The 25,147-nt window shown below is 41.0% G+C and overlaps 1 protein-coding gene across 1 annotated transcript in view; it reads right to left on the bottom strand.

Annotated features, from left to right (window-relative positions):
* CPT1A (carnitine palmitoyltransferase 1A) overlaps positions 1-25,147 on the bottom strand; it is a 67,998-nt gene that overhangs the window by 28,783 nt on the left and 14,068 nt on the right. Inside the window, exons 2-8 of the mRNA XM_065404441.1 lie at positions 17,005-17,159; positions 14,552-14,691; positions 12,723-12,894; positions 5,968-6,069; positions 4,861-4,998; positions 3,378-3,455; positions 1,048-1,155 (exon numbers count right to left, since the gene is read on the bottom strand). Coding sequence (XP_065260513.1) covers positions 1,048-1,155; positions 3,378-3,455; positions 4,861-4,998; positions 5,968-6,069; positions 12,723-12,894; positions 14,552-14,691; positions 17,005-17,145 — 879 coding nt within the window. The 5' untranslated portion in view covers positions 17,146-17,159. The remainder of the gene's footprint in view (positions 1-1,047; positions 1,156-3,377; positions 3,456-4,860; positions 4,999-5,967; positions 6,070-12,722; positions 12,895-14,551; positions 14,692-17,004; positions 17,160-25,147) is intronic.

Below are 25,147 nucleotides of genomic sequence, written 5' to 3'. Positions count from 1 at the left end.
ACACAAGTTTTAAGCTACTTTTTGGTTTGAAAATGCCTCTAGCCTCCTAACTTGTTTAGCACTTAATGTCTACACAAAGGGCAGTGAAATGATCTGATCTTACCCAGGTATTACAAAACCTTGATTTCCTGATGCTTTTTATTACTCTCCTCAAGGCTGCACTTTTTGATAAAGTTACCGAATTTTTACATTTAGTTTTCAGGGTTTTAAAAGTTTGAAGTTTTTCAAAATTTAGCACAATTTTACTTATTTTAGAACTGAAGTACTGCGAGGATAGACTGGAAATGTAGTTAGATGGATTTCTGCCACTGAGATTTATGGTAGTTGTCACATTTCAATTTCCACATCAATATGCCCATTAAATAGGTTCCTCCATTTTGCCAGGTTTATTTGCCGAGGTGTAAGGACTCAAGGTTGGCCCTGTTTGTCCTTTGTGTGTGCGTGCATGCACACACATGCTGCTCTCTGTATTCTTAAAATGCAGCATAAAGGTAAACAAAGAATGCAAACTATTCCGGCATGACATTTCTGCTGCTCCTGGAAAATGTCATTTTCATTATTATCTGTCTTTTGTCCATTAAAATCCTATTGCACAAACCTTAAAACTTGCCTTAAAAAACACCACCACCACAATTGCATCTTCCTACAGGGTAGTCCAGACTTCTGCAGTTTGAATATATTATCATACTAATTAACATGTGCATCGTTGCCTTCTACTAGACAGAATACTCAAGTGTAACGTGACTATTTTGCCCTCCAGTGGAGTGCAGCCCACAGCAAAGTTAAATTCAAACACTACTGTAGCAAAAGGAAGTTTTCCTTTAGCTTCCATTGTAAAGGTCTACATCTTTTTAAATAGAAGGTCCTACGAGTGGAGTTTTAACTAGCAACCACAATGAGTTTGCGGCCACATGTTAGCTACAGTTACATACACTGTACCTTAACATAAGGCACTACTTCTCTCCTAGGTTACTTTTCAAAAAGGAGGCTGATTTGTTAAAAAGTAAATTTGAAGACATTAGAAACTACTAAAATGGATTTACATACTGGCTTGATTTCCTGTCTGTCCAGTTTTTTCCTGTAGAGCAGGGTGGCATGGATAACATTACCTGCTCTAGCTGCCTGCAGGGAAGTGGGAACAACATACAGAAAGTCCTGAAGATAGAAGAAAGATAAGTTAATATATGTACTATAATTGCCAAACTCCATTCAGCAAACGGAGTTCATTAATCATGCATTAGTCAAAATACAATTTTCCCCATAATTAATTCCAGCGTCATTACAGGAAAGGCGTTCATGTAGGGAAACTGGCCAAGTCACTAGCCATAGAGTGCTTAAAAACTTCCTACTTTAAACAAGTTTTCTTAAAAATTCACAAAATAATAGCAGTACCTGCTCCTTGAGTATCATCAGATTGAAGACTTGTTGACTGAAATCTAGTGTATCAAACAGTTTACTTAGCTAGGTCTACAGTACAAGCACTACCGCAGCAGAGCTGCAGCTACACCACTGTCAGCACTGTAGTGCAGATACTTGCTGCAGCGACAGAACAGGTTTTTCCATTGCTGTAGTAAATCCACCCCCTCTAGAGGTGGTAGCTAGATTGATGGAAGAATTCTTCCATTGACTTAGCAGTGTCTACACTAGGGCTTAAGTCAATTTAACTGCATCTCTCAGGGGTGTGAATTGCTTCACATTCCTGAGCAACATAGCTAGGCTGACCTGCATTTTAGGTGTAGATTGGGTATCACACTTGCAACAGAAGAGCAATACTAAAAACCTTAATTCAAATCAAATCATGGAGACAGTGAAGCCTGGAAGCAGTTAGTGCTTGTTTTCTGATAACAGAAGTTCATATATTTTTACTTCCAACATGTACATATTCAAGAATTTAAAGCAGCATCTAGTATAACAACATGCTTGTGGATTAAGTAGTATATGGAGCTGTGATGAATTGGGGCTATGTCTGTACAACTTATAAATTCCGATTGACATTGTGAAGTTGTATTATGAAAAACTGCTGTCATCAGTGCCTGTGGCTTGATCTACACCTAAAATCTCACACCACTAAGAGACACAGTTAAGTTGAACTAAGCCTCAGTGTAAACCAGGGGTGGGCAAACTATGGCCCATAGGCCAGATCCGGCCCGTGAGGGCTTTGGATCCAGCCGGTGGGATTACCACCCCCGTGGCGCCGCGAGCTCCACGCCACTCCCGGAAGCGGCCGGCACCAGGTCCCTGCAGCCCCTGGGGGTGGGGGGCAGAGGGCTCCGCATGCTGCCCTCGCTTGCAGGCACCGCCTCCCGCAGCTCCCATTGGCCAGGAATGGGGAACCGCGGCCAATGGGAGCTTTGGGGGCGGTACCTGCAGGTGAGGACAGCGTGCGGAGCCCTCTGCCCCCCCTCTTCCTCAGGGGCCACAGGGACGTAGTGCCAGCTGCTTCTGGTAGCAGAGCGGTGCAACGCGGGGCCAGGACATCCAGGGAGCCTGCCTGAGCCCCACTGCGCGCCGCTGCCACCCTGGAGCCGCTCAAGGTAAGTGGCACCAGGCCAGAGCCCACACCCCTCCTGCACCCCAACCCCCTGCCCTGAGCCCTCTAGCCCCCTGCCTTGAGCCTCCTGCTGCACTCCGCACCCCTCCCCCCTGCCCTGAGCCCCCTTGTACACCCCACACCCCTCCTGCACCCCAACCCCTTGCCCTGAGCCCCTTCCTGCACACCTCACCCCCTCCCGCACCCCAACCCCCTGCCCCAGCTCTATATTCATGGCCCTGCATGCAATTTCCCCACCCAGATGTGGCCCTCGGGCCAAAAGTTTGCCCACCCCTGTAGACAGTGCTAGGTCAATGGAAGAATGCTTCAGCTGACCTAGCTACTTCCTCTTGGAGAGGTGGATTTACTACAGTGATAGAAGAAAGGCTTCCCTCGCTATAGTAAGTGTCGAAGCTTAACACACCCCCAGAGATCCAGAGCACAGAGACTAGGATTCCCCTTATAGAAATCCTAGTGGGTGGTCAACAGGGAACTCTCACTAGAATCAGTCATAGGCATTTATGAGCCAAGAGGCAATGCTTGTCACTGTAAATAATTAGTAAACTCTACAGGAAGTAATAATACTCTTTGAACTTCTAAATCTGAAGTAGAGTCCTACCTAATAAAGCAGGGCTAAAGACAGAGGAACTGAATTTCTTATGAAAATTCCATATTAAAAGACATCAGCGCTTTTGTAAGATATTATGTGCAGACTACGCCAGCAGGAAGAAAGCACAGATCATATCAGTTAGTAGCAATGGAGTTAAGAAAGGAAGTATTAAAACAAAAGATAACAGGAATCCTAAGAAGGAGTGTTTCTATAAAAAGGTTTAGAAGATTTACTTACCATTGCATAGTAATTACTATTAACCATAATTGGCCCACGTCCTCTTAGGTAGATATATTCTTCCCACCAGTCGCTAACCTACAGAATGAAGAGAACAAAATTTAGCATAAACTCATTAGCCTGTACCTCTGCTCTTCAACTGATTCATGTCCTCTACTGTAGTGGCTCCAAAACACTGGGTAACATTTCTGCATGGTGTATAATTTTTTTTTAATTAATTAATTAATTCTGAATGCTGAAGTGTCACTGTTTGGGGAAAGAGAGCCACAAGGACCCACGAAACTAAGGTCAGAAATTCAGCCTTAACTCTCAGGTAAGCAACTTCTGAAGCAATCTCCCATCTCCTCTTCAGACAGTATTTTTAAAGTGTCCTTATAATACATATCATAATAAAGCTTCTGAAATATTATTCATCCTATGGTAGAGCTGCTCTAGGGTCTGTATAAGCTTGTTCAAACTACCCTGTATAGCTAAGATTTAGGTAACAGGCCAGTAAGATTTGTTTTTGTGACCTCTTTCCCCCCCCCACCCCAAATGCACCCTCCCAACACACCCCTCACCCACCCATCCCGGTGGCTACAGCTTTGTTTCCCTCTCTAACATGTACACATAATTGGACAGATTCACATCTGCATTAAGTTCATACTCAGTGCAGCTGAGGAGAGCAGGAGGAAAAGGTGGCTCTAAACCACACTGCTCTTCCACTCCCTGGATCCCAGACTGGCCAGGTGGAGAAGTTGCAAGTTAATTTAATAAGCAAATATAGCAGTAAGTAGGTTTTGAGTCCTGTTCAATGACAGACAGGAAGCCTGGTCTAGAGTAATGAGACAGGAATTCTTAAGTTCTACTCGCGGCTCTGCCACTTACTCACTGTGCAACACTGAGCAAGTTATTTAATCGTTGTCTCCATTTCTCCACCTAGAAAATGGGGATATCAATACTGTAGAACCTCAGCGTTACGAACCCCTCGGGAACGGAGGTTGTTCGTAACTGAAATGTTTGTAACTCTGAACAAAATGTTATGGTTCTTTCAAAGTTTACAACTGAACATTGACTTAATACAGCTTTGAAACTTTACTATGCAGAAGAAAAATGCTGCTTTCCCTTTATTTTTTTAGTAGTTTACGTTTAACACGGTACTGTACTGAATTGTATTTGCCTTTTTTTTTTTGTCTCTGCTGCTGCCTGATTGCGTACTTCCAGTTCCAAATGAGGTGTGTGGTGGACTGGTCAGTTTTTAACTGTGGTGTTCGACTGCACATGTACTCACCTAGTACACAGAGGTACTGTAAGAATTAATGGATATGAAAGACATTAAAGATGTAAGTGCAAGGCATTTTTAGTAATTTTGGTTTTGGACTTCCTTTAAAATTACAGAAGATTGAAAATTGAAAAAGCATGTATTAAAATCAGGAAAAAAATGCAATAGGAGAGAGAGTTAAAACTATGTGCTTTCATAAGAGCCTTTGGGTCCTCTGCTTACATAGTTTGTGGCCCACCAGGATTTCAGTTTCAAATACCACTGTAGTTTTGGTCCAAGATTAAATGCAAAATCTTTGGCAAGACCCTCCATTCTTTTGAACTGTTCATCATTCATAAGTGGCTGAACTGAATCCAGATACTAGAATAAATACAGAAAAGAATTCATGTCAGTGCCACAGCTTTCACCAGAGCTTATTGTCATTTATTCACAAAGAGCTTAATAAACAAAGGGAAATATTCTAAAGTCTGTTTACAGGGTTTCAGCTGTAACAGGTGTTAGTAAAAAATAATTGAGCGCATACATCTTGAAAGACAGAAGTTCATTTTCTGTTACTATATCTATTTCTCCCCTTCAAATATGATACTTTCTCTTCCCACTCCTACCCCATGTACTCACTACTTGCTACCAAATCATAAATGAAAGCACATCTATTAGTATAGAATTTTTGGAAAAGTGATTTTCCTTTTAGTAGGTGATATATTTTATATTATGAATTAAGTATTTCCTTAATTTTGAGCCATTTTAGGTATGTTTTTTAGTTACAAGGGACTGAATTAACTGCTATCACTATTTTTGTTGCCTATTCATTTTCATATATAGTTACTTTGCCTAAGGCCAGCAAAGACTTATCACCTGCAAGAATCAAAATAAGCCTACAACTAGTTGGAATCTTGCCTAAAGGAATTCCTAATACAAAGCCTATTATAACAGGAGCACTATACTTAAGTAACATCAAGAATACACAATAGAGATAATGAAAGCAAGGGATATCAAGGGCTCTATCCCAGTAAATCACACTCCATTGTGTGCTGCTGTATCTACTGACAAGGCATGTAATATCATGCATTTATCCACTGAGAGCCTAGGCTCACAGATAAAGATTAAAGGAAAAAGTGTCAATCTTTAACTCTGAATTACCCTTGGTCTGTCATAGCCTTTATTTTAATTGATACATAACTGTGTTGATCTGTTACTAAAATTGGAGGGATTGGAATGTTAATAGCATTAACCACTTCAGTACATTTATCATATAAGAGACACTGAAAACCATTACGACATTTGGAATCAAATTGTGAAAAAGTGAATTCAGCTCTTCCAACAACACACCCTGTTAACAGTGTTTTCAACAGCTGGGACCGGCAGTCGTGGCAGAGATGTCTGAAAGCTGTACAACATTGGTTTACAACCTGAGAAAAGCTTTACCAGCCTCTGAAATAAAAAACAAACAATCTATTACATTCAAAACAACTGAAAGTATGTGTGAGATGAAAATTAATAATATCCTAGTTTTTCATCAGTAGGTCTGAAAACACTTTACAAAAGAGGTAAACATCATTATCCCCATAGTGCACTTTGGAACTCAGGAGACCTGGGTCCCCAGCTCAGCCACCAGCTGGATGAGTAACCTTGAGCAAGTCACTTTACCTCTTTGTGCCTCAGTTTTCCAATCTAGTGTTCTAGCCACTAGGACACATTGCCTCTGTTGTATAGTAAAGGCCTGGTAAATACCTCTGTTCCCATCCTAAAGGCGACAGGAGAAATGTCTATGATGTAGACCATAAAAGTTCTCTATAAAGTGTTTTTCTGAATAGGTTTACCTCTTTGAAGACTAGAGGATTGGCAAGACTGAACACTGCTCTACAGCCAAAATGCTTCTGAAATAAATGTAGTCAAACTTTACTAATTCTGGGTCACTGAGAACGAAAATGATGCTTAAAATTGTTGATTGGCTCTAGTTTTCAAGATATGCTATTGGGTCAGTATATACGACCCTTGACTTGGGAATGGCGGAGGATACGTGAGTTATAAAGGGAAGGGATCTCAATTTAAACCAGAAATGACTAAAATACATCTTTGACTGGATCTATGAATAAATCTATGACTGGGTTTGGACAGTACTTGCTTTTGAGGCAAAACAATGAATGATGCAATCTCAAGCTGGTATTGCGTCATACATGATATGAATTGCATCATGTTATTCCTAGAAGTCATGGATGATGCAATCATAACGAAGCTTACATCACTCTGCTGAACAAATTGCCCTATATCAGCTCTAGAAATCATACAGTGTCGTGCTCTCTTATTTGTCAGTGTTTGATTTTGCAAAGGGACACATTTCTGTTTAGCCAAAGTGAGCAGAGATGCCTCGTACTAGTGTGAACAGTGCAGATAACTTCTGCTATGTTTGTGGTGAAGTGACTTTTGCATCACAAAAGCGCAGTATAACCACTATGGTTAAGAAAGCCTATCACCTTTATTTTGGCTGCAAAATTGGAGATCAGGACAAGAGGTGGGCCCCACACATATGCTGCAACACTAGTGCAACAAATCTTCGCCAGTGGTTGAACAGGAAAAGGAAATCTATGCCTTTTGCAGTGCCAATGATTTGGAGAGAGCCAACAGATCATACCAGCAATTGTTACTTCTGCATGGTGCCTCCAGTTGGGAAAGGTGTGTCAAAGAAGAAAAAGTGGACTGTGCATTATCCAAACATTCCATCAGCTATACGCCCAGTACCCCACGGAGAAGGACTCATTCTCACTTGAGTCAGACGAGGAAGAGGAAGAGGATGAAACTTCTGGTCCTGAACCATCAATGTCACAGGACCCACATTTTCTCCCATCCTCCTCCTCTGAACCACACCTCATAACACAAGGTGAACTGAATGACCTTGTCAGGGATTTGGAACTACCCAAGAGTAAGGCAGAGCTGTTGGGCTCCAGACTACAGCAGTGGAATCTCCTGGCAGGTGATGTTAGGGTTTCCATGTTCCGTGACCGTCAAAAGGATCTTGTCCCATTCTTCTTCATGGAAGGTGATCTTGTAGCCTGCAACAACATCGACGGTGTGATGGCAGCCCTCAACATTGTTCACGATCCAGATGAGTGGAGACTGTTCATTGATTCATCAAAGACGAGCCTTAAAGCTGTTTTACTGCATAATGGCAATGTTTTGCCATCAATTCCAGTTGGTCATGCAGTCCATATGAAGGAAACCTATGACAACATGAAACAACTTTTGAGGTGCATAAACTATGACCAACATCAGTGGCAGCTTTGTGGCGATTTGAAGGTTGTTGCTCTCTTGCTTGGTCTGCAGACTGGATACACAAAGTACTGCTGTTTTCTCTGCGAATGGGATAGTCGTGCAAGAGATTCCCACTACATCAAGAAAGATTGGCCACTCCGACAGTCATTGGAGCCTGGGAGGAAAAGTGTTCAGCATCCACCACTTGTTGAATCAAGGAAGATTTTGTTACCACCCTTACACATAAAGCTGGGTCTGATGAAGAACTTTGTCGAGGCCATTGACAAAACACAAGCAGCTTTCAAGTACCTCCGTGGAAAATTTCCAAGGTTAAGTGAAGCTAAGATAAAGGAAGGTGTCTTTGTTGGTCCCCAGATTCGTGAACTTCTTCGAGATGATGCATTTGACCATGCACTGCGTGGCAAGGAAAAGACGGCATGGAAAGCCTTCCAGTTAGTGGCAATAAATTTTCTCGGAAACAACAAGGCAGACAACTACAGGTTGTTGGTGGAAAACCTCCTCAAGGCATACAAAAGCCTTGGTTGCAACATGTCACTAAAGATACATTTTTTGCACTCTCATCTAGATTTTTTTCCACCGAACTGCGGAGCAGTGAGCGACGAGCACGGCGAGCGATTTCACCAGGACATTGCAACAATGGAGAAACGCTATCAGGGCAAATGGAGCCCATCAATGCTTGCAGACTATTGCTGGACAGTGACAAGAGATGCTCCATTTAATGAATACAAGAGACAAGCCAAGAAGCGCCAAGTAGACACTGAATAGGACTAAACTATGTACATAATAGTTTTTTGCCTTTTGTTTCATAATAAATTTTATTTATATAACCCTTTTGCTGATTTTTAAAGTGTTACATAAACAGGACAGGTGAAATATCATGTAAAGCAACCATAAACACATGAAAAGACCTAGGTTTACAATTTATGATTAAAACTCTACTATCTACCCAATATACATAGACATAAAATGTAAAAACTTAAATATCTTAGAAACAGTAGCCAATCAGTTGTTTTAATTGTCATATTTGAATTCAGCACATCAAAATACATAATAAATAGCACATTTTATCTCTGAAGTAGACGACTTCTCAAAAATTGTAGACCAGTGAAATCGAACTTTATCTATATGGTGTCTCAAAACCTATTCCATCACTGGGTTAAGGCCCATGCTAGAATAAGAACACTAGCTAGCTACAACCATGTTTTAAAAAATTAAATATTGTAACTATGTTTGAGAACCATTTTCCTACAGAGTTTTAGCCTGATATAAAAATCTAACGTAGACAGTGTTTTTCCCCCCCAAAATATATATTCCTAACAGAAACCACTGGCCCAACAACTCCATAGCACAGTTTCTAAGAATGCAATGAAAACAAGTATAAGGATGCCAGTGTTAATAATCAAGTCTTAGTGTATGTAGGGCCTTTAAGTGCCTCAAGAAAGTCACCAATTACAGGAAGAAGGCAACACACTTGGCATCTCATCATTAAGACTGAGCATTTCTTCAAGCCCTATATGGAAGGAACCCTTCCACCTATTGCAGGTCCTGAGCACTGATCACATACATTAGACCTACACTACTATAAAACAAAAGGCGAGATCATGCCACCTCTTCTATCTACACATGGAGGGGTTCCACTTGATATGGATCACTCCACTTCAACATAAAGGGGAGACTCAAGTTTTAGCTCTGTTCTCCCTACACCCATTCCCAAGAACCCAGTGGAGTCTTCTCTGTGTGGTTCACCATCCTCAATGGAGGGGGCAACTACTCAGTGGGCACAGAAGGGCAATTCAGTTCATTCCCTTTCTGACCCTACAGAACTTATACAGAAAAATCAGGTTTCAGAGTGGTAGCCGTGTTAGTCTGTATCAGCAAAAACAATGAGGAGTCCTTGTGGCAACTCCTTGTGTTTGTTTGATTTTTTTTTTAAACAGAAAAATCAGTTTTTTCCATGATCAGAGATACTACCTTCTCAGTGTCAGCCCACCCTGCACCCTTGAGGGCCTCCACAGGTGGATGGAGTTGTTCCTAGTAGCATGACTGCTAGAAAAGATCCAGGAAGGTCACCTGGAGCACAGGATCTCCAGATGGTTGGCCCTGTCCTCTCAGGGATCTGTAAGATTTGCGGGCAAGCCCCACCGTTCTCACAGGGGGGGGATGGGGATGGTCATGGAGATTTTCACCAGGAAGTTGCTTTCTTCACCTTTCACAGGAGGGGGGGACAATTTGGCTTCAGAATACTTGAACCATACCAGGTGCAAATTCTCCCATGATAAGGAGGATACTTGCTCACCTGATGGCAATAACAATATTGACTTCTATGTAGCTCTTTTCCCCCCCCTTACAGTAAGCTTGTTAACAGTTAAGACATTCTAGTCCAATTTGGATACCTCTCAAATGATCTGTCAAAAAGACTAAGTGATTTATTCTACACAGTTAACTGCTATTATTTCACATCCAGATACAGCAATGATCTCATTCTAATGGGTGTTGCCTTCACAGCAGACACAAAATTTCTCCTTGCTGTCTATGGAATAAATATTAAACTATAACTACAAGTTTACTCCATAGTACTGCTACAGGAATTAAAAATAAGAAATTTCCTTAAAAAAAAACTCTGAGCACAAGTGTTATAGTTTCCAGTCACTTGCAAAGCGGTTTGGACTACGGGTGAACAGACAGTCCAGTTTTCCAATCAGGTGACTATTTCTGAACAAAGATCAGTAAATTCATACTAACCACACCTCTGAACGCTCTTAATCAAGGTAACAGCTGAAAAATAAAACGGGAAACAGGTCCAGAAAAAATAACGGAATACCAAAAAGAGATAATAAAGATGTAAAAAGCTATGAAGGTCAGCAATGTTTATGAGGGAAGTAATACCATCACTACCACTGGAAATTAGTAAACCAGCTATGTTAGGTATCAGGAAAAAGTTTGAGGGACTTTTTAGTTCCAAAAGAGAATACCAACTAACAAGTTCTGACTTGTCAGTCTTCAGAGGCAACACTGGGTTGGGGGGGGGGGGGGGAGAAGAGAGAGAGAGAGAGACTGACTTTTAAAACCATGAAGAGAAACAGCTTTCCAACAGTACCCAGAAATATAATGCAGGAAGCAAGACATGATAATTAGGATTACAGTTTACACCGCTCAAGCTGAGCATTATAAGGGAAGATTAACAGCTTAAAATATCCATTTAGTAGGACATGCTGAAAACTCAGCCAGTGAGAATGCCAAGCAATTTTGACAGAGTGCACTGTGCCTTACCATTCAGTACCTGTACTGTACAAATTCATATCAGGAGGCTCTCAGTACCATATCTGGGGGAGCTATCAAAAATTTCATTTATAACAGATACGTATTCACCTTAGAATTATTTTAGCATATCATTCTACATGCCTACTGAACATCCTTCATAACACAGCCACTACATGTTAACCACACACTGTAGTAAACTTGGAGAATGCGGTGAATAAGGGGTATCATCATGTTTATTTTAATCGGGCTCTTACACCATTTTTAATGCAACCAAGGGCAAAACAAGATAAGTATTTTTGACGACATAGTTGAGTTTGATTAACAGCAAATCCCCTCCCCAAAAATCATTCACCCACATGCAAACAGACCTCTCTAAAAACATCATTTGAGGCATATGGCTTCTTAAATAGATTATTTTCCATAGAGTCATGATCAGCACTGGGACACAGAACTCTTAGATCTTATCTTGGGTTTGATACTAGGCTTCTTTTGCTATCTTGGGTGAATCATTAGGTGTCTCTGCCTCAGTTCCCCCCACATCTGTAAAATGGGTAACAGAAACCACCTAACCTCACAAAGGCATTTTGTGCTTTTATGGTTTCAACATGCTTTGAACATAAAAGTGCTAAATACTTTGAAAATATTATGTTTTCTTTCATTGCAAAATAAAGTTCAAAACAAATACATATTTACTGTAGACCAAAATAGCTATAGAAAACTGTATGTTTAACATAAAATGGCCAAAGTCCCATATTTTCAACTATATGGAAATCAATTTGAGAGAAAAGATTTCAAGTAAATGAAATGAAACTAAACATCAATAAAAAGATGGATCATGGGGAGCAGTAAAAGGGAGCTTTATTGTTTTAGACTGCTTAACAGGTTTTATCTCCTGTGTTACTGTTCTTTCTCGGTTCATCAAGCACAACCATGGTCTTTCAAAAGTTGGTTGTTTTGGGTCAAGAGTATCCAAGCTCTACCCAACTGAAAGCCATGTTGCCAGGAACCAGAGGGCTGCAACTATTTTACTTTAAATGGAGTAGATTACAGTGCTTCTCAACCAGAGCAGAGATGTCCCATTGCAGGGACAACAATTCCCAAAATTTAGTGCTCCATCCTGCACTAAGCAGTTAGGTAAGATCATTCTGTAGAAGATGCAGCACTGTATGCTGGGACCTGTAATCTCAGAGTTGTACTTCCATACTAAAGAAGAGGTGGCTGTAGGACGTATATATTATCCCCCACTTTGGGTGAATTAGCAAATTATACAAGTACTCTCCCTTCTCCAAGAACTATTAGAACAGTTTCACCAACAACCCAGGTGGCAACTGGATGACAGCAACCAAAGACACTGGGAGAGCAAATAGCATTGTACCAGGACATTCCCCAATGCATACCAAACATTAAGAATGAATGAATGAATGGAGACAAAGAAAACTGAAAAATAACTAAAGAACTGTCTTCTAAGAGCTTAATGACAAAAAAGATCAAATGGTATTTAAGATATCTTATCAGTGCCACAATTAAAACAGAAACAGACAAAATTTCCTTACCATCCAAATCTTGGTTGCTGGGGAAAGTTTGCCATGTTCAGCAAACATCCATCCATGATAGGAAAGCAGCATCTTCAGTGAGTATCGCATTGTCATAATAAGGGCTACCCACAGCCCTGTGCCAAAAAGCATCCCACTCACAATGTTCTGCGTTTGGTTGGACATATAACCACTATTTAAAATAAAAGTCAGTTTACGCCAATTAATGTCAGAAGAAGTAAAACAATGTATAAGAACTACAAAAGTGCTAACATGAGCCCTGCTTGTTCCCAGTGACTAGCTACATTAAGCCCTATATAGAGGTCCTATAGTTAACCTTTCACCAACAGATTTCTGGGAGAATTAGAGGGTTCTTTGGTCCATTAAAGTCATTCTCCATTGTGTGGTGGTGAATTCCTCCGGCATAGGCAAACTCCATTGAGATAGGTCTGCCACCTCCTTTGCCAACCACCCTACATAAGAGCAGTTGTGTGCACATATGTAAGGGCTATTCTGGAGGCAGGGGATGATTAGGACGGGGAGGAAATAAGGTGTGTGTGCAGGAGCTCCAATATGCCTAATTCCTCACTGGTGTACGTCCCTAGGTTTCATCATAGGGTTGACCTTGAGCAACAGAAATTGAGGTAAAAGATGTTCACAGTAGTTTCCTTTGTGTAAATGCAGGTTGTTAGATCTTTTACTAATCTAGGCAAACTCAAAGGAGGAGAGTGGCTGAATGGCAAAGGGAAGTTTCTCACTCCCTACAGGTGATCCTTCCTGCTCAGAGGTGAGACACACTGGAGGGTGCTGTGATGCAACTTGTACTTCAGCTGTCAATGCAGTACCTAGACTGTGGATAAACCAACTTCACCTTTTGAGGCCATTGCCAAGCTAGTCTCTTTCTACATGCTAAGTCCACTTTTTTCAATTGAGAGAGATAGAAAAAGTATGACACCTTGTGCGTGTCAAATATATGTGGAATTCATAAAACAATATGCCCATCCAAGCTTGGCACGATAAGAATTCTTTTATTTAAATATATAGTGTCAAAAGTGCAGTTTATCATACACATACTCCCAACCACATTTGAAACACTTGGTGGTCTTCTGAAAATACTAACTGAAGTTATATTTCCAATCCAGCTAGTGAGATACATGCAATAGCTTTCTAAAGCAATAAAGAATAAGAGGCCTAAATTGATGCTCACAAGCTTCTGCATGACTTTGGAGGACTGAGCTTACAGTATTTACTGATGCTTCCAAATAGCTCTGGCTATCAGTAGCCTAATACTTACATAGCTGAACAAGTCAAAGAAGGTTTAAATCAATTTCTACAGTATAAATAGAATCATGGCAACATTTTGTAGTCAACTGTACTTCATACCTAAACAGAGACATGGATATAGTGTCCTGATATACATGTCAGTCTGCAGGTGAAACATCCCATTGAGATATCTTCACTTATTTTTTTATTTTCTTAAAATTGTGAATGAATTTAGCACTCAGAGGTACGTTGCCTAAGCCAGGCACATTGTAGGGCAGGGTTGTACAAGATTCCTCTTTACAGGCTCTGTTAATGTACTTCAGTCCTGTCCACAACACCTGTGCTGTCTGTTCTCGTCGGATGAAAAGCTATCAGTTGTACTCCTCAGATAATACTCATGCTAATAAAATGAGGTAGTAATACCAACATGGTGACTTGCACATTATATACTGTATTATGATTTAGTTCTTTAACTTAAAACTTGGTATGTGAAAGTCTATTAGATTATACATCTGTTTGACAAGAGAAATGCTGGTTTGCATAAAAAAACTGATTCATTCAGAAGAAATAGGTACTAGTCTACTTACGTTGTATCAAGGGTCCGGTTGATTTTAGCTATTATTCCTAAAGAAGGATCAATTCTGGCATACATTGTTGACATCACCCCCACTACTACAATAAGCCAACTGGACGGGCTAGCAGGATACACGCCTGTGATAATTCCATTCTGGAAAAACAGAATCCCTTACTTAGCCTTCCCATACGAAAGTCATTTATTTCACAATACAAAAAAAAAATCTTAATTATACAAACAGCTTTTAAGAGGACACTAACATTAGTATCCAATATTTTTCTTCCAAATACAAGTCTAACTCAGAACAAGGAGATGGACACAGATGAGAAGACTAGATTGGGAGGAAGAAGCAATTGTGATTCAGAAGCTGTTATACCCAGATGATGCATGAAATGAGCTTAGAGAGATTCTCAGTTATATATCAAATATATATATATTTGCCCACCCAAACTGCAAGCCTTGTGCAAGCGTGAAGCAGCACCAGGAGGGCTGCACTTTGCAGTGGGGAAGACTGCTAAAGAGAGGCTAAAATGAATGGATCTCTTTAGCACAAATAACTCTTTAATGGAACATCCACTTCATCTGAAAATGGCCTCTCTAAAACAGATGCTCAGTGTGGCAGCAACATTTTATCAATTTGGATTCTAAAAACACAGCTAAGTTTTCTATATAATTAAAACAGTTCTCTACACACAGTTATATAAGAATCCCAAGTATACTTCTATATTTATAATAAAACCATTTTAGAAAGTAATTTCAGTATTTCACATACAGTTATGTCAGACTACAGTCTGTCAACACTAATAGTAATAATGCATAAATAAGCATAATGTAAAAACAGACATTTGGAAAAAAGCACAGTGAATACACAACAATCTAGACCCCAATACTTAGAATTTAATGTAAAACCCAGATTTGACTTTTTAAGTGTTCCACGCATCAGAGATCCACTATCTATTTCTTAGTTTAATTTACTAGAACACATTTGTGTAACATCAGAATCTTCAAAAAGTCATGTTTTCGTGAATATTTGTTTTGACAGTTTGGAAACTTAATTTTGACAGAAAGTATGCACAATCACGGTTTTACTGTAAATTCTTATGTATGTGAAACTTTAGACATGGGAATAATTCAGTGAGGCTTGTCTGTAAGTAATGAGAAGCATACACGTTTGGAAGACTGGGGCCTAGAAAAGCCAAAATTTTGTTTAATCAAGAGTGACAAACTTTTCTCAATCTGAAGTGACTACCTACTCTAATTTAAACACTATGTTAGTTCACTCCTGGTTTTCTCATTAACAATATGACCACCAAATGTGACAACCCAGGTTATGCTACTTCTGGGTATTTTGGGATTTGGACTATTGTTAACTGAAGAGCGAAGGAAGAACCCTACCATTAGATGTATTTAATTTTACTCATGGGGGAATTCTGCACCACTGTACAATGCAGAATTAGCACAGAATTAATGTTCTGTGCAGAATTTCATTTCCCCCTGCAGAATGGTGCTGCAGAGCTGCTGGCTGCCATTATGGGCAGCTGGACCCAGCAGAGCCCAGCTCACAAATACAGGACACTGCCGGGGGAAGGAGGAGGGAAAGGGGATGCTGGAGGGTTTCCGGCAGTTGCGTTCCCAGCACATCCTGAAGGAAGGAGGCAGCATGCAGGAAACTCTGTACATGCCCGGGACTCAACATCAGGCTGTCTCGCTCTCTGGATCCCTGGGCGGTACAGGGGGTGGGTGTCTGGGCTGGGGGGCGGGGGGGCATCATGCAGCTCTTCTCTGGGGGGTACTGGGCTGGGGTAGGCCATGCAAGTGGGCTCTGGGAGATAGAGGGTGTGGGTGTCTAAGACCGGAGGGGCAGAGTTAACCCCCAAAATGTGCCCAGTTGGCATGCGTGACACACCCATACTGAGGTGTCCAACAAAAGCATAATAGAGAAACAGGAACTGGGTTGTCGTAGGGGTTTCATTAATTCTCTACTCCTAGGGGGAATCTCTTTTGTTGTCTGTATTGTTACAGACATACTGGCTGACAGGTATTTGAAATAAATTAGCAAAAGAATTGAAACTCGTATAATTATGTAGTATTATATAGACAAATAAAATATACAACATTTTTAATTTTTGGCACAGAATTCCCTCAGGGGTAAAATTTAGAACAGCACCGGGGCCTCATATATAAAAGGCCAATAAAAATGCCTCAATGTTAGCCTTCACATAGCTATTTTACTGTTTCCACAAAATATCACTCAGTGCTAAGTTCTTCAGCATAACTCAATGTTTGCACTTATAACTGAGAACAAAATTGGCATGTTAGAATAAAAAGACTGATTAAATCAGGATGAATGATGATCATTTTCCATAGCTACATCAATATTTAGTTCTACTCATGCAAAATCCAAGCAAGTTTTAAAAATACCAAATAGGTTTGGATTATGCATTCAAACCTACAGGAACTCAATACCTTGAATCTGATGAACTTCTTTTTCCAGGAATGGAGACCAGAAAGATAGATCTGTCTGAGAGCCTCATGGCTCATTCGCAGGTCAATCCCATCTGGAGTTACTGTAAATTGAAACGCTACTGCTTGATGGGCTTCTGCCATTTTCAAAAAGTGTTCTGCCAAAAGAAAAAAGTTAAAAATTATATAAAACAAATCTGATTTTACTATCCCAGAGGCTACTCCAGGTCCAGAAGCTACTCCATGTCCAGTGAAACATCCCTGGCTTGCTCAATTTCCCAATATTTTTGGGAGATATCATGAAGTGGGCTGCAATTATGTACAGTACCACCCAATTCCATATGGCCTATTTCAGACAGATGGCCCGTGCAATAGAGGAAATCTCAGTAGATGATCTAATGTTCCCCTTCTGGCCTTAATTTATGAGTCTATAAATAGGAGTTTTATCTTCTCCCAATTATATTAGGTTTTTCCACTGGTAAAATTAACCAAATGGTGTGTATATCTGCAGAATGGAGGTAGCGTATGTCTGCTATATATTCGTTTTAAAAGATTTTAGTTTTAATATAAAGGGATTAGGTAATAAGCATTTTAAAAATATTTTTAATCTGAATGTCTCAAATATACAGGCATATTAGCTCCCATGGAAAAATAACCTAGCCTCTCCAAAAGTTCAGATTTAAGAAAAAAAGTGATGCAATGAGAATCACCTCATCAGTATTAGCCCTGAAAACAAACAGTGTCTGTTGCTTAGATTACTACACCCCTAGAGACACGGAAAAATCTCATGGCAATAGTTTTCCTTCAGCAACAGTGTTTTCCCCAGGAATTGAAATTAGGGGGGTGGTAGTGTTTGAATATACAGGGGGGGGAGGGAAGGGGGATAGCTGACATGGGGTGAGACCATTAAGGCAAAGGTGGGCTGTATGGCACAATAATAAAAACTGAAAAATGTTTCACGACCATTTTATTAGATTTAACTCATGTTTCAAAATCATCACATAAATTAAAGTTAGCTACTCAATCCTACTATGAAGCATGTACTACATCTACATCCTTCTTGGTTTCCTGTTGTAATTTTGCACAACTCTGTTAATGAACTTCTCGAATGCAGTGCATTCATCTTTGGTGGCTTCTCATGTGTCTGGTACTTCCGGTTCTTCGTGATATGCTCATGATTAGGCAGAAGGCAGAATGAGGAAATTCAATGAGGAAAAAGAATGTTCAACTATAGCTGTTGTGACTGGGAGTAGCAAGAGATGAATTCCTACTTCTTTCATCACAGGAAACATAGCACAAAGATTGGGTCGAACCACTAGTGATGATAAAGAAGAAGTTGAAATCAAATCTTCATTCATTCATCATATGATATTCCACTCTGCGTTCAAATTCTCTGTTCTGTCCTGATCACATAGCAGCCCCATTGGCAGTAGTGCCTCACTCCACTCAACTGTTGGTGTTTTATAAGACAGGCATCTGTAAAAGCTGAACAGAGGTTTAGTAGAATCTAGAAGTTGCTGTTGTAGATTTGTAAGAATCAAGTCTGTGTACTTCTTCAGCTGGCTTAACAAACACTTTTTGTCCTCTTTAGTCAACTTCTGAACTGAAGTCTTTGCTTCTTCCAGTATGTTTTCAATGGCTCTCTTGCCGATTGATCTAAGTGTAGCTTCTATTGCTTGACAAAGATCTACTACTGTTGTACCAGATGCCTGGATGGCATTGTTTAATAACTCAAGTGGTTTCAACAATAGACTTACTAGAGAGAATGGCAATAGTCTTCTACTTTTGCTACTAAGTTCAGAGTTCACCAGCCTCACTACTTAGATCCGTCCCATCTTGGTAGATACTTTCCAAAGTCAATAATAACGATTGCTGTAATTTTAAGACAACAGCCAAGGATTGCTCATGAGAAAGCCAGCAGGTTTTCTCAGGTTGGACTCATCTGAACTTCAGTCCTAGTGTATCTTCTATTTTTTCCCCAAGACGTTCAGTCCTTTTGGACTCTTGCTGAAAAAAAAAAAAGTATAACAAACACATACAGCCGATATGTCTTCTTCTATAACCTGAACATCTAGAAATGCATCTACTGGCCTACCACTGATATCAAGATAACGTACACAATGACTTAATACTTGATGCCCATTTGCATCAGTGCATTCATCGGCCATGTATGCACATTTTCTGAATGCGGTGAGAGTTCTTCACTTTTTCAACTGCTGAGTCTTTCACTGTTGCACCACATGCTTCTAACCAGTCAGTTGAGTTTCTTGCAGAAAGATAGTGAGCCTCTGCTGGTGTTGGTCGGAATCAATGTCCAATTTCAGAATTAACAAGTGACAATGCACTTAACATTGGTCCCCAGTTTGTAGTGTGTGGTATCTCTTGCTTAAATAGAAAGTATGATGAGACAGCCATGTTTGTTTGCATAAACTGTGTTGTCTCTCCAGCATTATTAAGAGCCTCATTAAGTACTTCTAAATTGGCTCTGACAGTGACTGGTTTACAAGGTTTTCTGCATGTCAATGAAGTCCACAGGCTTGGTATTTTGCAGCCTTTTCACAAAGGTTGTCAGCATTGGTTTGCTGATCAGTCTGGCAAACCAAACTCCTTCACTTTCACTATATAAAATCATGGTATGCCAACATCTTGAATACTGTGTGCAGTTCTGATCACCCCATTTCAAAAATAGATATATTGCAGTTGGAAAAGGCACAGATAAAGGCAACTAAAATTATTAAGGATATGGAACAGCTTCCACATGAGGAGAGATTAATAAGATTGGGACTTTTCAGCTTGGAAAAGAGACAACTAAGGGGATATGATAGAGGTCTATAAAATCTTGACTGATGTGGAAAAAGTAAATAAGGAAATGTTATTTACTATTTCACATAACACAAGAACTAGGGGTCACCCAATAAAAGTAATAGGCAGCAGGTTTAAAGCAAACAAAAGGAAGTATTTCTTCATACAACACACAGTCAACCCATGGAACTTTTTGCCAGGGGATGTTGTGAAGGCGAAAACTATAACAGGGCTCAAAAAAGAACTGTATATACTCGATCATAAGCCGGTTCATTTATAAGCCGACCCCCCCAAGATGGATAAGTAAAAATGGAAAATTTTTATAACCCGTTCATAAGCCAACCCTATAATTCAGGGGTCAGCAAACGTTGGCTCCCAGGCCATCAGGATAAGCTGCTGGTGGTCCGAGATGGTTTGTTTACCGCCAGCTGCTTCCCCTGATGGGCCAGGACAGCAACTGGTGGGGAAATTTTTTGGGGGGGAGAAGCTGGGAGTCAGGGGAGTAACCCCTGCGACCACCCCCCACATGACACCATCCTTAGCCCGGGACCCCCACACTCTCCCCATCCCATCCCTTCTCACCTCATCTGGGGAGGTCTAGGGGAGGATGTCTCTGACCTGGCTGGAGCTGTTCCAGCAGGCCAGACCAGGCAGTGCGGCCGCAGCATGTTCTAGCGGGCTGGGCGGCGTGGCCACAGTGTGCTCCGGCAGGCCGGGCGGCGTGGCCACAGCCTGCTCTGGGGGGCAGGGCCGGGCGGCGCGGCTGCAGCCTGCCAGCCCCGGAGCTGCAGCTGCTTCGGAGGCTGGGAGGAGAGCAACGTGGCCAGAAGTGGAAAGACTCTGGCCCCGCCTCTTCCCTTCGGTCTCTGCTGGCTGTGCTGCCTCTCCTTGCTCCCTCTGTTGGGGGGAGTGGCTGTGTCCCATCTCTCCCTCTCTAGACCCGTTCATAAGCCGACCCCCTTCTCTGGTGCTTCCCTTTTTACTAAAAAAAATTCGGCTTATGAACGAGTATATACGGTAGATAAGTTCATGGAGGATAGGTCCATCAATAGCTATTAGCAGGATGGGCAGAGATGCAACACCATGTTCTGAGTGTCCCTAGCTTCTGTTCTCCAGAAGCTGGGAGTGGACAACAGGGGATGGATCACTTGATAATTGCTCTATTCTTTTCATTCCCTTTGAAGCACTTAGCATTGGCCAATGGTCCGACCCAGTATGGTCATTCTTATGTAAAAAATAATAATAATAAAAATGTTTAGTACAGAAACTCCCCAAGATAACGACCTCTCGAGATAGCGACAACGTGAGATAACGACCTTGGCAAATAACGCATTTTAAAAATCTTGGCCTACTAGAAAATGTATATTTTTATAAGTTTCCCAGTCACAAATCTAGCATTCTGGAGCAAAGTCACTAAAACATCCACCTCTACCCCGATATAATGCTGTCCTCGGGAGCCAAAAAATCTTACCACGTTACAGGTGAAACCGCGTTATATCGAACTTGCTTTGATCTGCCGGAGTGCGCAGCCCCGCCCCCCCGGAGCACTGCTTTACTGCGTTAAATCCGAATTCATGTTATATTGGGTCATGTTATATCAGGGTAGAGGTGTAGTCCAACAAACAAATGTTCCTTTAACGTACTCCTCCCTTCTCCCTCCACTGCACCTCACTCGTTGTTGTCCTTGGTCAATGGAGACCCAGCGTTCAGAGATGCTTTCGCATGCGTTCACCTTCCACCCTGAGGGGGGCAGGAGAGAGAAGGCATCTTGCTCATTCCTCCAGCCGCTTGCCACTCACTCCAGCCGCTGTTGTCCATCGTGCCACTGTTCACGCCACCGCTCCTGCACCATCATCTTCTGCTGCCACCTGCCACTATGACCTCTATGAATCAGTCTATTGAGGTTCCACCCAGCTTTCAGTGATTTCGGCTCTCAGTGGTGGAACCTCACTGCCAGTGCAGGCTGGGCAAGGTCTTCCACAGAACCGCTACCCTACAGCAGATCTAAGCACTTAGACCTAATTATCAGTTATTTCAGCTCTAGTGGTCACTTAACAAAACAAAAAACTCTCAGTGGAGCCTAATCAGCTCTATCTTTAAACAGGGGAAGGGGGGAGTTCAAATTGTGCCTCTGACTCTTAGGCAGAGTCCACACCAGTAAGCAAAACACCTATCCCCACCCTCTCTCTCCCCCCACTGGGAACTGCCATCCAAACCCTTGCTTAGTGAGTGCAGTTCAGTTGAGGGTGACCAGTGTTTAATTTATAATGAAAGAAGTGCTGGGGCTCAAGAAAGTTTTTTACTTTCATAATTGATGTGGCAAGCCCAGAAGTCCTGCAGCTATGAAATACCAAGCCTAGATGTGCCGGGGCTCAGACTCAGCAAAAATTTAGCACTAAGGGTGACCCCCTAAGTCAGGACAGGCTAAGTACAGTTCTGCTGCCCTTTACTTAAACTATAAGGATAACAACATTTCATTACCCCCATGACTAAATTGGCAACACTGCATGTAACTAGTTGATCACTGGGGAGGTATTGGGGAAATTCAGGGGAGTGTAGGGAAATCCCTGTTCAGCAGTCCTTCCTCATAAAGAGAGGAACTGCAGCTTCCCAACCAAACTACTGCTTTTTTAAAATGTAAAAAAAAAAAAAAAAAAAAAAAAAAAAAACCACCTTTCAGAATAAATACTGGTTGTGTAGCCAAAAAAAAGCTTCCTTGTGAATATTTAACTATCTTAAAAACTACAGAGAAAAGACAGCTTCCTTGAAGCCCTTTTCTTTAGGGGAATTCTCTTCTGCTTCTCTGAAGCCAATTTAATAATCTGCTCCATGCATTCCCCTCTTCCACATTTCTGAAGCAGTCACATGTTTGTCAGTAAAGTAGGTAGAAGGGCACAGCTCAACTGAGCATGCGTTTTATTCATCAACTTGATTTGCCAATGTTTAGTAACACAGATGCCACACCACTCATTCAAACCAAGAGGAAAACAATCATTCATTTTAGCTGCAGGAAAACTAGTAGTCAGCAAAATGTTTCCACACAGTACATGCTAATAAGCCGCACCCCAAACAGTGAACCACAAAGCTAGGGTGTTTGTGACTTTCTTAGGACTCAGCAAAATCTTAGAGTATTAAAAAGTTGACTATGATTTTCAAAAAAATGTCATTTTGAAACAGAACTTCATTTCCGTGTTCTTTAAAAATACATTCACATCCATACAAGTGTAAAGAAATCTTACACTTTCCCTCCTGAAAGGACATTGTAAGACTTGCCTGTTCCACACACTCTCCTGTTTTCTATCTTACTGAAACCAGCTGAAGTTAGACCACTCGTTCAAAGCAAGGTTAAAAAAAAAGGGAACCACAGTTCAGCATGCTTTTTCTCTATTATAACAAAACAACAGTGGATACCAGCCCAGCTGGTTTTCCCAAGCAAGAAAAAAAAAACAAATAATACTGCTGACCTCCCCAGCTAAATCTACCTGTTAATCCTGCCCACTATGTTATCTTTGTGACTCTTTAGGACATTTATACTGCCCCGACCAAAGGTTAACTTTTAACCAGACATGCCCCTGACCCATATTCCCCTATAATTTCAGGGAACAACTGTTAAACAGCCTTTTCACCTTTGATGTATGTAGTGTGGTTGTAGCCATCTGGGTCCCCCCAGGATACAAGGTAGGTGAGATATCTTTTACTGGACCATCTTCTGTTGGTGAGAGAGACAAGCTTCCAAGCCCTGAAAGAGAGCTCTTTTTGGCTTGAAAGCTTCTCTCTCTCTCTCACCAACAGAAGCTGGTCCAATAAAATATATTACCTCACCCACTTTATCTCTCTGTATCACCTTTTGTGTCAGAGAACACAAAGTAAAATGCTGTGTTAAAAAAAAAAATCAGGATCTTAGATTTGAAAAATAAATCATCATAAACCCACAAAGAAGGCAGTTACAGGACCTGTTCATTTAATCAAGTGTATAAAAAAAAGGCACTTGGAGTTAGGAAGTGGACATTTGAAAAATGTTATTGCATGTTCTAGTGAACAAGCTCCTAGAACACAGCAGAATAACCACTATCTATATCTGAAACAGCATCAGGTTCATTGAGAAAAGATTTAGTCTAACTAAACGTGTTAGAAAACATATTCCATACAAAGGGGGCATTTAGCATCAGGCTCTTCTGTAGCAGAGATTTTTTTGGGAATGTTATTGGTAGAAAGAACCCCCTCTTCATTCACAGATCTAACGACTGTGTAGGGTGGGAGAATACAAAGGCAGCTGAAGATCACCTCCCCTGCCCCCCCCCCCCCCACACACAGCTCCCTTGCCCTTAATGAGATATCCAGGCACTCCCGCCCCCCCCCCCTGCACTCATTTTAGCCACTTGCTTCCCACCCATTTTATGGCCCATCTGCTACAGAACCAGAAAATTCTTTGGTTTCCCCTGCTGTAGCAAAGGCCTGCCACTTCCTCAGTAGTCAAGAGGCCAAACCTTTCTGAGTCGCAGTACATTTTAAAACATTTAAATAGAAGAAACCAGACATTTTAAGTAATAATAATAGCAGTAATAAGAGCTCAGAAGATGCAAATTAGTAAATGCAAAGCAACTGAATAAAACAGAAGTGCAGATTTCTAAGGCTATAAGGTTCAGCCATAGCTCAATATCTGGTGAGTGATTGTATCTCCACCACTATCACCTCCAAACCAACTTAACAATTTATGAAGTGGTCTCCTCAGTATTTTAATAATATTTACAGATTATTGTGAAATGTGTGCTCTGTACATAAATGCTAATTAAATGCCTGATGACAAACTAAGTACACAAAATGAAAAAAGGCTCTTCTACTATTCTCTTTTCAAGATCAAAGGTTAATGATTCCTTGGAGAAACAGTAAGTAGAGAATGCAGTCTCGTCACAAGCAGCGAGCCCAGAGAATATCAGTGAGACCTAAAAATACACTTGCAACTGTGGTTGATTAGGTGAGCACTTGTGGCAAACAGCAGCAGTGGAGATAGAGAGGCGAGAAAGTGATACTGACAAGTTACAGTTACATTGTTTAAAGAGTTTGGGAGAGGGGCATCACTGGAAAGTACATTAAATCCAATTCTAGTTAGAAAGTCGACTGCACGCTCATTTTCATTGAGCCACATTAAACTTTCAGTTTAAAATTGGAATCTAATAGGCCTTGGGAAATGTTGTGCAATTGGCCAGAGTCTTTGCCTGTTCTGAAGCAGCTATATTTCAAAAGAAAAACCACAAGAGTGAAGCCTTCATCGCTATAAACATGCACAGAAATAAGAGTTACTTCACAAACAGATGTTATCAGAAGAAGTTATACATGGTAGAAC

The sequence above is a fragment of the Emys orbicularis genome, chromosome 4 (genome assembly GCF_028017835.1).
Source record: "Emys orbicularis isolate rEmyOrb1 chromosome 4, rEmyOrb1.hap1, whole genome shotgun sequence".
Lineage (NCBI taxonomy): Eukaryota > Metazoa > Chordata > Testudines > Emydidae > Emys > Emys orbicularis.
The sequence above is the reverse complement of the archived record's forward strand: the minus strand, read 5'-3'. Positions and strand labels throughout refer to the sequence as shown.